Source organism: Saccostrea echinata, unplaced genomic scaffold (genome assembly GCF_033153115.1).
Source record: "Saccostrea echinata isolate AGI-Se365-2 ecotype Australia unplaced genomic scaffold, CSIRO_AGI_Sech_v1 ptg000001l, whole genome shotgun sequence".
Classification (NCBI taxonomy): domain Eukaryota; kingdom Metazoa; phylum Mollusca; class Bivalvia; order Ostreida; family Ostreidae; genus Saccostrea; species Saccostrea echinata.
The window spans coordinates 7,189,173-7,206,876 of record NW_026889750.1 but is presented as its reverse complement, the minus strand read 5'-3'; the positions used below and the strand labels follow the sequence as shown (position 1 = coordinate 7,206,876).

At 33.8% G+C, this 17,704-nt stretch overlaps 1 protein-coding gene across 1 annotated transcript; it reads left to right on the top strand.

The window, feature by feature from the left end:
• The first annotated feature begins 1,297 nt into the window (after positions 1–1,297).
• On the top strand, positions 1,298–16,992 carry LOC133183133 (uncharacterized). Its single transcript, XM_061318120.1, has 11 exons — positions 1,298–1,394; positions 3,082–3,187; positions 3,450–3,500; positions 3,968–4,009; positions 5,686–5,751; positions 7,155–7,205; positions 7,625–7,660; positions 7,924–8,077; positions 9,331–9,420; positions 10,594–10,686; positions 16,287–16,992. Exons 2-11 carry the CDS (start codon positions 3,096–3,098, stop codon positions 16,554–16,556), a joined length of 945 nt encoding a protein of 314 aa, XP_061174104.1. The 5' UTR covers positions 1,298–1,394; positions 3,082–3,095; the 3' UTR covers positions 16,557–16,992.
• The last annotated feature ends 712 nt before the right edge of the window (positions 16,993–17,704 follow it).

The following is a 17,704-nucleotide window of genomic DNA, read 5'->3' as shown; positions in this document are numbered from 1 at the left end:
TTCCGGAATAAGCGGACCGAAAAATTCTGAATTTAGAATTCACATGTAATGTCACGTGATCGCTATCCGTAGCTACGTTAAAATTTAACTTTTGTATTACAAATTCATAGTTTTCAAATGCAAGCACTTGTTATTTAAGTGATAAATTAGATAAAACTAATTCAATGAATATCAGTATCATTAACCACATTTAATATTCATAAAAGTATTGCTGACGCATACAGATTTTTAAAGAAAATATAGAAAACTCACCATATGTATTTGGAATTGTTTTACTTATATTCACAAACCACCTAAATTATTTGGGTTAAAAATGCAAGAATATTTTGAAATTCAATTATACATATCCTAAATTAAAGTTGAAACGTAACATTTCAAGGACTTTCCTAAAGGTTCCCAAAAAAAGAGCTGAGGAATTGAACTTCTGTAATTCAATACCACCAAGAAGATCGCAGATTGTATGTTTAGACATTTAAGAATCAATCAGAAATATAAAAAGTTGGTAATAAAAATTATCTCAACTCTTTTTCTGATGAAAGTTCAATAAGAAATGTAAGTAGACTACTTCTGTGATTGTAATTATTACATGCAGTACGTTAACACTGACATTTTTACTGATTCTTTTTTATTTATTTATTTTTTATTTTTTCATTTTTTGTTGCGAAAGAATATAACTGAATGCATTTGATTCTATAATTAATCAAAACCTTTTGGAACAATTATTCTTCAAACTGGAAAACAAATGAATGCGCTTTAGGCTTTATTTTAGTCGACACAATTGCATTGTCGTTTTGCTTTTAAAGAATAACTCGTTTTTCTTATCATAAAGCAGAAAATACGATGTTTAGAAACCGATACAATTTGTACATCATTAACGGAACTTTTTTTTAATCAACGATGATCGATAACTGCAATTAATAAGACACACAAGTTTTAAGCATTGCCATAACTGCAGATACTATAAGCTTCCTCCATATGGTGACTTTCGCAATTTTAAATTCCGAATTTTGGTTTTATTTAATTATTTCATATTTAAATTATTTTCTTTTTCATTCAATAATTTTGTTTTTATTGACCTGGAGTTTCATTTTTTATTTACTAATTTGGTTTTTTATTTTATAATTTAGTTTTTCTTTTTTTAAAATTTATTAATTTCCTTTTTTTTATTTTGTAATTTCGTATCTCTTATTCAGTTTCGGATTGCACTGTTGGGCTTCCGTTGTTTATATAGACATTTTAAATAGCTTGTTTGCTGTTCTATTTTAAGCACCGCATAGCGTCGTGGTCAGAATGTGGTGACCTGCGTGACCTACGCTATTTCCACTTTCATTTTAATGCTTCCGTAAAACGTGTGTTGTTATGGTGTTTGTAAACAAGCCGAGAAGACATTCATGGTAAGACCTTTTGTCCATGTATTAAGGAAATCTTGTATGGTTAATTCAAGACTGACATGTAAACATTTAACGTATTTATATTTAGGCGCAGATCTGGAAAATTTGAAAGGGGTTTTCAAGAGTTTTTGCTTGGTATAACCTGATAACCAGATAAAATGTTTACAAATTAAACCAGAGTACTTACAAGGCTCTTAAAGGGAATGCTAGCAATATTGAAAATAAAAGAGCACTCGTTGAATAAAGAAGCTGACATTGGTCTGGGCTGCCTAGCTATTCTTCCAGTGGGTCCAGCTAGGGCCCTGGGGGGGGGGGGGTAAGTCCTGCATGAGACTTCCAGGGGGTCCAGCTAGGGCCCTGCGAGGGGGGGGGGTCCTGCATGAGACTTTCAGTGGGTCAAGCTAGGGCCCAGGGGACAAAGTTCAGATCAAGGCTTCCAGGATCTTCGCTAGCCAAGGGTTTTCGATCCGAAATCTTACAAAGAAGAGACTTCGGATCGGAAACCCTTTGCTAGCAAAGATTGGCTTCCAGCTTGTCATCTAGGGCCTAGAGGGTATTTAGTTCCGAGGAGCTTCTGGATTCTAGCAAAATGAAACTTTTTTTTAACTTTATAACGCATAAGATTCCTTATCACGGCCATAATCTCAGAAAGTCAATTTGAAAGATCGAGGGAATTGCATTCTTGAACCCAGAGGCAATAAATTTGAAAAATCGAAGGAATTGCTTTCTTGAACCTAAGCAGTATCTCAAGTCCAGTTCAACAACAGATCGGCTCGACTATATGTTAAAAATTATTCAATATTTTACATGTACATGCATCCACTATCGTCTATCCCAATAATATTTTATACATGTATCGTCTTTTAGAATGGAGGGGAAATTTGATTTCTTGGTTTCTTTATTTTGAGTAACTTAAAATATTTAATTAGAATCAACTTTTAAATATACATGTACAATATACAGGTAAACTTCAATATCTCGAACTTGGCGGGACTGAGGAAAAACTTCGAGATATCCGAGTGTTCGAGATATTGAAGTTGATGGATTTGGTACCGATATTGTTATGTTACATGTTCTATTAACAGGAAATTACCCCCCCCCCCCCCCTTCCACCACGTGCATAATTTTAGCGGTAAAAATTTTCCAAGTTCGTACTTAGTGATATCTTTTTAAAAATACATTTACATACACATATATAATGCATATATTATTTTATTCAATACTGCAACACTTACATTTAATTTTTACAAATTTCGATTGCTTTCAATATTGGCTAGCGATAATCAAGCTGTTTTTTTTTTTTTTTTTTAAACCATTCTTTGCATTTTTTAAAAAAAATATTCTTACGGATGCTATAAATTGAAAATCAATTGAGTTGATGTTAAGAAAATGGGGTTTTTTTTCTTTTAATTTCTTTTTAACTAATGAATTTATTTTTAAGTCACTCATTTTCTATTAAGATGTGTTCTTGGGATAAATTTGAGTTTTTGAATCACTGACGTATTTTTTAAATTCAAAGACCTTCATGCGAAAACATTTACTTAATTGTCGATTTTTTCGAATGCCCTTGATAACCTCTAATATATGTAATATGGTTTCAAATCAGTCCAAATATCTGACCACAGATATTTTGATACGTTTTCAATATCTTCTTCTAATATACCGTCTTAATTTTGTCTTTTTGTAATAGCTGTAAGCTTGAACATGGCTACTAAATCCACCAAGAAGAGTAAACCACAGCTAATAAAATCCACCGCAACAGACTCTAAACAAAAAACTACCCTGCCAGTTCAACAGTAATTTCAGTTCTTTTTTTTTTTTTTTTTTTTTTTTTTTTTTTTGAACATGTCAAGTAAATCTACTATTACTTAATATTTATTACACATGTGCTTCTGAAGTTAAGCATTATCTTTATTACATGTACATGTATCTTCGTCGATTTAGAGTAGTATATTATGAAATAATTTCTATATATAATTAATGATTCATTGAATCCATATATTAGTACAGAAACTGAAATATTTGTGAGTGCCTAACTTATACGTTTTATAATTTCAGTGAAGATGAAACCAACTTCCTTTTAGGACTATACGATGAGCAGCTGAAAAAGTAATTACAATCGTAATTCGCAATAAAAACTAAATCTTTACACTGATTTCAGTTTCAAATGTCTACTCTTTAAAATTTGAGTTCTTAGTGTGAGATACACATAGATATAAATTATAATATCCTAATTCAAAATATATCCATCATATAAAATATAAGCGTACTATATACTGATTTTTTTTCTTCTAAATCAAATAGAATAATTTGAAACCGTTTTCTTGACCTCTATGTTATTTAAATCGCATCATGATTGAAAATACAAATTAAAACCATTAGTTTGTGAACAGAAAGGATAAGAACTTTTGCATTCTGAATTAAAATAAATGGAGGGCATGAATAGTCAAAAATGGAGCCCTAACTTTTATGAACTGAGGGGGTATAGTTTGTCACCGCTTTATGAGTCAACCAGATGTACATGTATAGCATATACATGTTCTAATGTTGCCAAGTTTTTTTTATTTTTAATCTAGATCTGGTGTTGAAATTGAAGATTTGAACAAGAAGATCGAGAGGTAATTTAGAGCTAAATTCTTCGTTTATTTTCACCTCTTTCACTCTGAAAAATGCATAACGCCTACATTACACGATTACCCTATAGTTAAATTGATAATGTAAACAACTTCTATAAGCTTTCTTTCCCATATGATTACGTAATATTTTGTTTTCTATCACAAATACATATATGTCTGTTTTTTCGTACATGTGTAATATTATATTCTTTGGTTTTTTAGCTCACCTGAGCTGAAAGTTCAAGTGAGCTTTTCTGATTACCCGTTGTCCGTCGTCCGTCCGTCTGTCGGTCCGTCTGTAAACTTTTCACATTTTCAACTTCTTCTCAAAAACCACTGGGCCAATTTTAACCAAACTTGGTACAAAGTATCCTTGGGTGAAGGGAAGTGTAAATTGTTAAAATAAAGGGCCAAGTTCCCTTACAAGGGGAGATAATCAAGAAAAGACAAAAATAGGGTGGGGTCATTAAAAAATCTTCTTCTCAAGAACCACTAGGCCAGAAAAGCTGAAACTTATGTGGAAGCATCCTGGGATAGTGTAGATTCTAGATTGGTAAAATCATGACCCCCGGGGGTAGGGCGGGGCCACAATAGGGAATCCAAGTTTTACATTGAAATATATAAGAACAATCTTGAAAAAAACTTCTTCTCAAGAACCACTGGGCCAGAAAAGCTGAAATTTATATGGAAGCATCCTGGGGTAGTGTAGATTATAAATTGTTCAAATCATGACCCCCGGGGGTAGGGCGAGGCTACAATAGGGAATCCAACTTTTAAATTGAAATATATAAGAAAAATCTTGAAAAATCTTCTTCTCAAGAACCACTGGGCCAGAAAAGCTGAAACTTATATGGAAGCATCCTGGGGTAGTGTAGATTCTAAATTGTTCAAATCATGACCCCCGGGGGTAGGGCGAGGCACAATAGGGAATCCAAGTTTTACATTGAAATATATAGGAAAAAATCTTTAAAAATGTTCTTCTCAAGAACCACAGGGCCAGAAAAGCTGAAACTTATATGGAAGCATCCTGGGGTAGTGTAGATTCTAAATTGTTCAAATCATGACCCCGGGGGGTAGGGCGGGGCCACAATAGAGAATCCAAGTTTTACATTGAATTATATGAGAAAAATCTTTAAAAATCTTCTTCTCAAGAACCGCTGGGCCAGAAAAGCTGAAACTTATATGGAAGCATCCTGGGGTAGTGTAGATTTTAAATTGTTCAAATCCTGACCCCCGGGGTAGGGCGGGGCCACAATAGGGAATCCAAGTTTTACATTGAATTATATAAAAAATCTTTAAAAATGTTCTTCTCAAGAACCACTGGGCCAGAAAAGCTGAAACTTATATGGAAGCATCCTGGGGTAGTGTAGATTTTAAATTGTTCTAATCCTGACCTCCGGGGTAGGGCGGGGCCACAATAGGAAATCCAAGTTTTACATTGAATTATATAAGAAAAATCTTTAAAAATCTTCTTTTCAAGAACCAGTGGACTAATAAAGCCGAAACTTATTTGGAAGCATCCTGAGGTAGTGTAGATTCTAAATTGTTCAAATCATGACCCCCGGGGGTAGGGCGGGCCACAATAGGTATTACAAGGGGGGAAATCTGGTAAAGAACAGCATGGCCAAAGTTACAAGGTGAGCGATGTGGCCCATGGGCCTCTTGTTTTTATTTTGCAGTCTTTCTACTGAGAATGTGTTTTTAAAAGACGAGCTACAAAAATTCAAAGATTATAAGCTTGAAAGGTAAGTATTTACCAGGTCGGGTACAAACATGCATAAATGTCTCCTTAAATGGCTTTAATGAGTAATATATATATATATATATATATATATATATATATATATATATATATATATATATATATATATATATATATATATATATAAGTTTTTTTTTATAGAAAAAAGGGTTAAAAATGCTCCTATTTACATTATTTAAAATTTGCCCTCTCTTGACCGACTTACATGCCTTTAAAAATGGCCCGACTCTCAACTTTTTTACCCTCAAGAAGCGATTTTTTTTTAATTCATTCTGATGTTTTCTCATCCAATTTAAAACTTTTTTTAACTTTACATTCGCAAGTGTTCTTTTAAGAAAAAAAGAAAATCACCTACCTACCTACATGTACCTACCAAATATTTTGAATTTATTCAGTCGGAGTCGGAGAGGGTAATTTATTTTAGAGATGGTCTAATGTAGTCTTTTATAAATACTTATAGTAACTTCTCTTCACAACAAGAAACAGCAGAAGAAAAAATACATTCTCTTCAAAGCCAACTTAAAAAAAATGAGGATTAATGAACTTAAGAAACAAGAACGTTTCGAGGAATGCAAGGTACAACTGAAAACGTAAATTGCAACTAGAAATGCGTGTTTCCGTACATTGTATTTGATTGCAAAGCATTAGCTTATTTAATTATTGAAAATCCGTTTCAAATTACAAACTGGATAACTCGTATGGGATTTAAACCCGGACCTCTCGCATGTTAAGCGACATTCATACCCCTAGACCACGGAGGCACTTGATTGTTTAGGAAATTAGATGCAAACATTAGGTCACATATAATGTTCATATTCATATTCAATATTGTCAAAATTTTACATAATACATGGTGTCTAATTTAGCCTTTACTAAACAGTTCTAATAGGTGTTATAAGAATATAAAGTCCGCCGACAACCTGTATTATACGTAATAACTCTCCACATGCCCCCTGTGCTAAAAATAGTGCCAAGCGACTTTTAATACAATAAATAATAATAATTAAAAAAACGGGGCGGGACACATTGAGAGGGGCGAGAGAGGCCCTAGGGAGTTATGGCATCAAATTTCATTGCAAAAGCTCAAAAGCATTTGAGATATCGTCCGGAAACGAAAGTGTTACACACAGACGGAATGTTTGAATTTACGACCTTGAACTTTAAACTTTTGACCTCAAAATCAATAGGGGTTTTCCTTAGGCCAAAGGGAGTTGTTATGGAAAATTTCATTGCGAAAGCTCAAAGGGTTCTCGAGATATCGCGCGGAAACGAAAGTGTTACAGACAGAAATACAGACGGACGGACAGACAGACCCAAATTAATATCCCCCACTTTCATTGAAAGCGGGGGACAAAAAGGGGATTTAGCCTATCTTGTCCTTTACAGGTATGAGGAAAAAGTGGAAGATCTAGAAAGCAAAGTAACGGAGTTAGAAAGGTATTACAAAAGTAACAGAGTTAGAAAGGTATAACAGAAGTAATGGAGTAAGAAAGGTATTACAAAAGAAATGGATTTAAAAAGATATTATAAAAGTAATGTAAATGTAGTTAGAAAGCTATTACAAAGTAACAGATTTAGAAAGCTATTACAAAAGTAACAGATTTAGAAAGCTATTACAAAAATTAAAGAGTTAAAGATATTACAAAAGAAATGGAGTCAGAAAGGTATTACAAAAGTAATGAAATTAGAAAGGTATTACAAAAATAATGGGATTGGAAAGGTATTACAAAAAGTAATAGAATGAAACAGGTATCACAGCTAAAAAATAATGAAACATATATAAGCTCAAGTCAAAAGTTGATTCTGAAGTATTAGAATTAAATTAACACTAGCTTTCGGTGTTTCCTCTTTTGCAGGCAACTAACATTGGCGAAAGAGGGGCAAACAGAAAAGTAAGTGACATGTAAAAAGTTCTATAAGGGTCACTTCTTATACAGTTCAAATTATATTTCTTGTGTTAAATGCATTTCTCTCCTCGAAATGAATTGTTCTTGATTGAAATGGTTAGAAAATATTGTCTCTAAAATAAAAGGAGCTTGAATTTGAATAATATTTAAACATATCAGAATGTAATTAATTTATTTGCTATATTAATGACAGAAAATTTCCTGCCCTGTTTTTAAAACCTTTATTGTCTCATGTTTGAACATAATAGTGCAGACCTAAGCAAAGGACCAAAAAAGATTAATTTTGCAACAAAATTCTCTGAACTTTACGACATTATATGGAAGGATGCTTTAAAGGAGCAAATTGATAATGAAGGAAAGAGTGAGGAGGATGGAATCAGCTTTCTCCTTACTATACTTAAGGTACTATCTTAGTATTCCTTACTATAATAAAGGCAAAAGCTTAGTACTAATTACTACAAAAAAGTACTATCTTAGCATATACTATAATAAAGGCAAAAGCTTAGTATTAATTACTACAAAAAGGTTTCTCTTAGTATTCTTTACTATAATAAAGGCAAAAGCTTAGTATAATTACTACAAAAAAGTACTATCTTAGCATTTACTATATTAAAGGCAAATGCTTAGTACTAATTACTACAAAACAGGTACTATCTTAGTATTCTTTACTATAATAAAGGCAAAAGCTTAGTACTAATTACTGCAAAAAATCACTAGTTTAGTATTTACTATAATAAAGGCAAAAGCTTATTACTTATAACTACAAAAAAGGTACTATCTTAGTATCTCTTACTAGATACTACAAAAAAATACTATCTTAGTATTCTTTACTATAATAAAGGCAAAAGCTGAGTACTAATTACCACAAAAATGTACTATCTTACTGTAGTATCTTTACTATAATAAAGGCAAAAGCTTAGGACTAATTATTACAATAAAAAAACTAGCTTAGTATTCCTAACTATAATAAAGTAATAGCTTAGTATAACTTACCACCATTTAGGTACTGGCTAAGTATTGCCTACTGCAATAAATGTACTAGGTTAATATTTCTTACTTCAATAGGGTACTAGCTCAAGATCACTAAATACAATAAAGTTACTAGCTTAGTATTACTTTGTACAATAAATGTACAAATTTAGTATTCCTTAATACAAAAAAGGTACTAGCTGAGTATCACTTGCTTTTATAAAGGTTTTAGCTTATTATTAATTACTACAACAAAGGTACGAGGTTAGTATTACTTGCTACAATAAAGATAGTAGCTTTTTATTACTTACTACAATAAAAGTACTAAGTATTATTTACTAAAATAAAGGAGCTATCATAGTATTTCTTACTACATTGGATGTGGGTGTGCCATACACATAAACCTAATACTCAGTATTACAATTAATATACTTATTGGCAGGTATTGAAAAAGAACAAAGTTTGCCCAAAATTAATATGATTAACATGTATCAGAAATTTCTGGGTATTTTAATTTTAGAATACTTTGAAAATTTATTTGCTGATTTAATAAGTGAGACCAGCTTTGTTCATGACTTACATACGTATTAAATGTACCTTTATTTTGAATATAGTTAAAAGAAATTATGTGTTACGTAAGATAAACATAATATATGCATTTATGGATTTAAACTGATGTTTTTTAGGATGCAAATGTATTTTCGAGCACGCAAGTAATCGAGTTTCAGAATTCCATGTCACCGTTCACAGCAGGTCGTGGGATACCAAATGAAAAGGTTTTTCTTATACTTATCTTTCATATTTCTATTATGGTTGTATTTTTAAGCCCCCGAAACCAAAATATCGGAGACATACTAGTAGTGCGTCTGTCTCTTTTATTTTATTTTTTTAAAATTCATTGACTGTTTCCAACTTAAACGAAGTCTATAATTTTTGAAATAAAAAAATTGGAGACATAGAATTTTGTAACAAAGGTAACTTGTAATCAAGGAGTTTGCTTTAATCATAAGATCGGTAGTCAGAGCTGTAAACAGGTCAATAGAACTGGAATTAAGTGCAAAATACCTGTCAATGATTACTCTATAGTTATTTTATTCAAGAAATGTTAGAAACGATGATTCAGAAGCTTCAACTACATACTTAAAGGTTATGCAATGACCTGTTTCAAGGTCATATGGACAATGTGAAGGTCACATGGATTAAAAGCAGACAAATATTGTCTGTTTCGTATCTTTATGGTGGAGAAACATTAGAATCTCACACCTGGCTTAAATATAAATATAGATAACGAACAGAGAATATATTAGGAGATCCTCAAAATTAATAGGGAAAAATAATTTTAAATAAATTGCTCGCAGATTTAGATTCATTTAAACTCGGCTGCGTTCTGAGACAATCCTGTTTCAAAAGCACATCCTGTTTTTTGTTTTTGTTTTTTTTTTAACCAGAATCCTTGTTTTTATCCCGTTGAACATTTTCATGATACCGTATAAGTGGAAATTCTAGCGAGACGCTTTAACGATTAATCCCCCAAAAATGGTAATATATTTTTAGCGATAAATAATTTTAGCGATTTATAATTTCAAGAGAGAAAGCTACAACAACATATACAGAGTAAATTTTAGCGATCTCAGAACCTTGGCTTATAATGCCAAATTTGAAACCCCTCTAAAAATTCTGATTATACGGTATTCAGAATGGAAATGTCAGTACCAATATAATTATTTCATAACATGTACACCCAAAGTTGTTCATTTATCTGATTTCTAAAAAGAATTTTACTTTTTGCTATATATTAAAAACTAACAAATATTACACTTATTATCATAGATAACTTATGTGTAATGTACATGTATGTCTACGTTAATAATTGTACATTTGCAATATACTGATAAATTATTTAAAAAAAAATAAAATTGATAACCCCGATTCCAATTGCAATATTTCAGAATTTGCCTCCAGGAGTGGTACAACAGTTTAAAGACATCGCAAAAAACATTTACAACAGTATGAAAGAGCCACTTTCACACATTTTCGTTGGGGTATGTTTGCTGAGATATGAATTTTTATCAAATCTCGTAAGCTTACATTGTAACTGAGCAAATGCCATCTCTTTAGCTGTCGTCTCTTCTCCAGGCCCAAGGATCATGAAACAGACCTAGACTTAAGTCAAAATGTCAATCATCTGAAAGATGTATATTACTTGTGAACTGACACTAAATTTGCACAAAACAGTACTTTGAAAATAATTAATATTGAATAGCAATTCATGGCCGTAGGAACCGGGGGAGGGGATGGGGGGGGGACGGGGGCTGTGCCCCCCTCCAATAATTTTGCCGATATATAGAATACTATAGAAAACATAGCTGCTATATGCTTGTGCCCCCTCAATAATAATGTCTGATGACCTTTTTTGTTTTTTGTTTTGCTTGTCAAGGAATTTTGGTAGTTCATAGTGCCCCCCCCCCCCCCAAACTGAAAATGTATGGTTGTGCCCCCTCAAAGTGAAATTGCTTCCTACGGGTCTGCATTTTTATTTTGACTGTTTTACTTTTTAAATTATATCAGCGCAATGTACTGATTTTTTCCTTAAGCTCAGATGTTTCATGATCCAGGGGCAAGAACCAGTGCACAAAATGTCAACCGAACCTACCACAAAACATTCTTTGGGATAAACAAACGAATGTATACCATTTAGAAACACTTAAAGGAGATATATTTGCTGAGGATGAAAAATGTAAAACATGGCATGGTTAATGAATAATATTCATTTATTCCTCGAGCTAAAATTAAAAAAAAAACCTTTACGTTTCTTAGGGAAGAAATAGCTGAAATACGTTTTTTTAAATAAGGTGGGTAATAGTATAACCTTAAACATGAGCAAAATGGTGCAAAATTCTGAGAAAATGTTAGTACAAAGTTTGTGGGAAAGGAAGAATTTAATTTCTTAATACAGGCACGTCGCATTGTTTTTCAAAAAAAAAAAAAAAAAAAAAAAAAAAAAAAAAAAAAAAAAAAAAAGATAGAGATATATAATACCGGTGAGACTTCCCCCATAGTGAGACCCCCCTCCCCCGAAGTCTATCTTCATAGTGAAACTTCCCCCAAGGTGGAAGAATGACTATATAGTGAGCCTTCCCCCCTAAACGACCATAGTGAGATTTCCCCCTTCCCTTTTCTGGAAAAGGGAAAAAGAAACGCATATTTTACTTTTTGGTACTCTATTTACATAAAAAGAGGACGCGAGCTAAATATTGTTTTTAGCTGTTCTACTGAGTGTTGGCTAGAGGTTCATGATTGGAACATTATTCAACCAGGAAAAGAGCGTGTTCGAATCAAACATGAAATTTTGGCAACAATTTTGGGCCGAAAGTACATCTGTTACAATTTGTAATCACTGTTGATCATTTTTGAATATTCGACATTTATGTGCAAAAATTCCGCACTTTATTTGTGTTGACATTAACTTCCTAAAATGCCTCGCTTGAACGAACGTCAGAGGGGTGAAGCAATAGGGTAACTCTTACGAGGGGAAGATCAAATTTCTGTCGCTGAACGATTTAATGTTGCACAGTCAACCATATCTCGTCTTGGACGTCGGATGCTGACAACAGGAAGTCTAAACGATCGCCATAGAAGTGGACGTCCGAGGGTAACGACTCGGCGCCAAGACAGAGAAATTTGTCTACTCCATCTACGGAATCGTTTCCAAACGGCTTTAGAAACTGCTGCTCATTTCTAAGGATGTAACAATGCACGAATAAGTGCAACAAGAGGCCCATGGGCCACATCGCTCACCTGAGCACATTGGCTAGGAAAAAAAGCAAAAATCAGTACAGTATTGAAAAGTTTACAGGGAGGGGGGTGTTGAATTTTAAACTACCTGAAGATGCTTTCATATCAATATAACAAATGGCTTTGTTGTTCTTGAGCAGGACATTTTTTCCCATATATTCATTTGTAAAAATTTGATCCCCTATTGTGGCCCCACCCTACCCCCGGGGGCCCTCATTTGAACAAATTTCATTCTATACTACCCAAAGATGCCTCCATATCAATTTGACTAATCATGGCTTTTCTGTTCTTGAGAAAAAGACTTTTTCCTATATATTCCTCTGTAAACTTTGATCACCTATTGTGGCCCCAACCTATCCCCGGGGTAATGATTTGAACAAACTTGAATCTTCACTATCTGAGGATGCTTCCATATGAATATGACCAATCATGGCTTTACTGTTTTTAAGATGAAGATTTTTAACGATATTTTCCTATATATTTCTATGAATAACTTTGATCCCTCATTGTGGCCCGACCCTACCCCTGGGGGTTATTATTTGAACAAATTTGAATCTTCACTGCCTGAGGATGCTTCCATATAATATGACCAATCATGGCTTTACTGTTTTTAAGAAGAAGATTTTAGGGATATTTTCCTATATATTTCTATCTAAACTTGGATCCCCCATTGTGGCCCCACCCTACCCCCAGGGGTCATGATTTGAACAAACTTGAATCTACACTACCTGAGGATGCTTCCATATAAATATGACCAATATTGGCTTTACTGTTCTTAAGAAGAAGATTTTTAAAGATATTTTCCTGTATATTTCTATGTAAAACTTGGATCCCCCATTGTGGCCCAACCCTATCCCCGGGGGTCATGATTTGAACAAATTTGAATGTACACTACCTGAGGATGTTTCCACATAAGTTTCATCTTTCTTGGCCCAGTGGTTCTTGAGAAGAAGATTTTTAAATGATGCCATTATTTTTTCACTAATTCCTAATTATCTCCCCTTGAAAGAGGGCGTGGCCCTTCATTTGAACAAACTTGAATCCCCTTTACCCAAGGATGCTTTGTGGCAAGTTTGGTTGAAATTGGCCCAGTGGTTCTTGAGAAGAAGATGAAAATGTGAAAAGTTTACAACGACAACGACGACGACGACGGACAACGGACAAATTTTGATCAGAAAAGCCCACATGAGCCTTCGGCTCAGGTGAGCTAAAACGGTACGAAATAGGCTGAGGGAGGCGGGTCTTAGAGCGCGCAGGCCGTACAAAGGTTTGCAATTGACGCGCAACCGTAGGGATGTTCGAATGGACTGGTCACATAGACATCGTCCCAACAGATTTCCCTTGAAACGCTGGAGAAATGTGTTATTCTCTGACAAGTCTAGATTCACCCTTTTCCGAGCAGACGGAAGGAGGCGGATGTATAGGCGCAAGGGTGAACGTTTTTCCGACGCATGCGTCATGGAGCGAGATCGATTTGGGGGAGAGTCCATAATGGTGTGGGGTCAAATATCTCATGGATTTAAGACGTCTTTAGTGGTTGTTGACGGCTCTCTAACGGCTATACGTTATCGAGGTGTCATCCTGCAACCATACGCTGTTCCCTTTGTGCGTCGGTACAATCTTCTTCTACAGTAGGACAATGCTCGCCCACATGTTGCACGGATATGTCGCGATTTTCTGACAACAAACAACATTGTACCACTTGAATGGCCTCCATACATACCCCTCCCCCATCGAACACTTATGGAATAAGGTTGATAGACTAGTTAGAATAATCTAACTGTGTCTCGGGACAAGCCCTCACCACAGTTAAAATACGTTCCATATACTTGCAATGTAGCAAATCGGAGTGGATCCACTCCGAAATGATTTTGAAGAAAACAAAAGGAGTTGCAGTGAAAATAACTACCAAATTAATCATGACAAACCTTTTGAGATTGTATATGCCTTTTAACCTAAAAAAAAATCCATATAAATACGAAAATTCAACTCATTTTCTCAACGTTTTTTCCTCGCTTCAAATTTAACGCCATGTTGACATTCGTAACTCTCTGGATTGTTCATAGAAAATGCACAGAGTTCGAGTTATCGCCCGGGTTTATTTTGCAACATTGCCAATACACGGAACGAATTCTATCGTTAAACCGGGTCCGTAGGACAATATCATTTTAACGATAGAACGTTCTGTCTATTGATAGACGAGTTCGACAGCGTCAAAATCTTCCGAACAACACTGAGGAACTTGCACAAGCTGTGACAGAAGAGTGGAGTAACATCCCAATAAGAACAGTTAACAGATTCATAAACTCCATGCAGAGAAGAATCCGTGCAGCAATTGGAGCACGCGATGGACACATTCGGTATTAATTACTGAATTCTGAGGAAAGACACCCCCCCCCCCGCCCCCTAAAGAATGTCTTTTTTGCGTAAAATACCAAAGTGTCCAACATTTCTTTATTGAGTTACATTGTTTGTATGTCTAAATTTAACATTATATTTATTTTGTTGATCATTATTCGAATTGTGATTAAAATTTCTAAAGTCAATGTCAATATACGTTTCTTTCTCCTTTCAGTATATATTTGCATTAGGAACCGTTTTATTTAGCTAATTTATTGTATTCTTTATTTAACTCTAGAAGTCCAACATCGATGAGATTGATATAAGTATAAAATCAGTTTCAAAGTGTTTCAGTACTATTATCCTTCAAAATCTGAATGTCTTCTATAAATTCATTAATCGCTGAAATTAAATGGCAATGTTTTAAGTATGATGCATACACTATTACACTAACTACAGATATATGTAAAATTAAATAAATTAAAAACAAATAGGTTATTAGATTGCATGACCCTGTGTCTTTTACGTAATGCTGTTTTCACAAATCTGAGAAATAACCTAAGTATGTAGAATCTGTTCTCATCACTATTCAAAATACGTTGTATCATTTGAATGATGAAACAAATAGGGAAACTAAAAAAAATTAAAGATATTATCGTTAAGATGTTCTAATTATCTTAAAATTCATATGATAGAGAACTTTTATTGAAACACTAAAAATATTAGTATAAAAACATTGTTTTACAATAAAACATATTATTCCGGAAACCATATTTGAGGGAGAAGTCTCGCTGTGAAGGGGGAGAAGACTGGCTACATAATGAGATTTCCTCTCGGAAGACTGGCTATATAGTGAGAAGTTTCACTATATAGCAAGTCTTCCGGGGGGGAAGTCTCACTATATAGCCAGCCTTCCGGGGGAAGTCTCACAATGGGGGAAGTCTCGTTATTCGACACTGGTAATTGACTCAGAAAAAGTGTGGGTCACAAATCCCTCCTTTGGTGTACTATAGGCCTGCAAAATGCAAGCATTCTCATGGAAGCGACTCCGGTTTAAGCAAATCGGTCTGGATGAGACCTAAAAAAATTGTACTAAGATTCCTGGAAAATGGAGCATTTAAATGAAGATGCCAAATTTTGATGATTCAAATTTATATTCAATGATGATTCAGGTTTAAAATCAGGGTACCATTCTCAAAATGGGTCTAAAATAGAAGACCCCTGTTAGAAGGAATAAATATAGTTATATACTGATTTTCTTTATCAATACACGGATTTTATTCTGAATGACAGTAACTTGTATATTCTATATACATTTAATCTAGTATCATTACATACACTGTGGAACAAAACCGATAAGAATATTGCTTAGATAAATTTATTGGGTACATGTACCTACAAATGTACATGTAACACGTGATGAACATGACTTTTTATATAAACGAATAAGGTAACTTGGATAATCGTAACACTGAATTTTATTTTTATTTTTTTTTTTATTTCTTAGAAATTCTTGCACAGTCAGAAGACTTCCGGAAAGACTTTTGGAAAAGCAACTACCATGTACGCTGGGGCATGTGCAATATTTTGCTGGTTTAAGTGTTTCGAAGATCCACCACTTTACATGGACGTCAGCATTCCGAACGGGAAATTCGATACTGAAAAATACAGAGCTTATAAAAATACCGGAACAGAATACAGATATCTGGTTTGGCCCTGTCTCTACCTGCACAAAGATGGACCAATGCTTGTAAAGGGAGTTGCTCAAGGAAAATGAACCATTGGATTATGTACACATTGTATTTAATTGAACTGTAATTCAAAATATGCATATATTCTTTTAAACCAATCTTCTTTGGCCACCTTGAGATTGCATTAAAATATTTTTTTAATTTTGTAGATTTTCTGGCGATTTTTTTCACTGATAAGTTATATGACAACTAACAGAGTACATGTGTATATTGTTATGGCAATCGTTATTACATGGAAATGTGTAGGCATATGTGATAACTCACGGATCAAGTTGTTATTGTAATCATTATTACATACATTTATGAAAACTAACAGGCCATACTTTTAGTGCAATCGTTATTACATGTACATGTATCAACTAACAAACCATATTTGTATCGCAGTCGTTATTACATGTATTTGTTACAAATAACTTACTACATTGCTATTTTAAAATAATGTTATTACATGAACAAATATATATAGTCTAATATGTCAATTGAGAGTCTTTATAATATTTTCAGTTGAAGTGTTTCAGTAGTCATAATATTCTAACTTCATCTGACAGACTATGGCCTTATTCTTAAATGACATAAACCTTATATATTAAATGACACAGTAGTCATTGGATGTCTAACCTAACAGTCTATGTCATTATACATGTAGTCATTTGCAATTTAGTTGGTTAATGCTTTGATATCGATTAATGATGAAACTCATACTTCCACTGATATACTTTGCCGTTATGAGTTTCATACATCAAGTGATATACTGAGTCAATCATAAAATGAAATAAGGAGATAACGAACAGTATTGAAGCTCAAAGTCCATTAAATTTAAACAATACAAATGGAAAGCAGAGTAAACACGGATCTCCAAAAAGATCAGAGGTGGGGTCAGTTGCCATGGAGGAGTGAGCATTCCCTGCCGACCAGTCACATCCTGTGTGCTCCTTGTCATGATCGGTAAATAACGGAAAAAATCCGTCGATAATTCTGTGTTTAAATAATTGGCCTAACAATTAGAATGAAAAACGTCAGTCAGCATACGACCTAATGATAGATTGTATTTGCTGACAAGGTCATTGTATCGACCTTACGAAATGATGACTTTAAAGAGAGTTGATAATTATTCTTGTTTCTTCTTCGAAGCGGGGCGCCCTGCTTTTGTGTCTAATAAAAATTCCCAGAAGCT

Coding starts and splice junctions, on each gene's coding strand:
- LOC133183133 (XM_061318120.1), top strand. CDS start 3,096: ATGGCTACTAAATCCACCAAGAAGAGTAAACCACAGCTAATAAAATCC. Junction 3,501..3,967: donor TACGATGAGCAGCTGAAAAA/GTAATTACAATC, acceptor TTTTTAATCTAG/ATCTGGTGTTGAAATTGAAG. Junction 9,421..10,593: donor GTGGGATACCAAATGAAAAG/GTTTTTCTTATA, acceptor GCAATATTTCAG/AATTTGCCTCCAGGAGTGGT.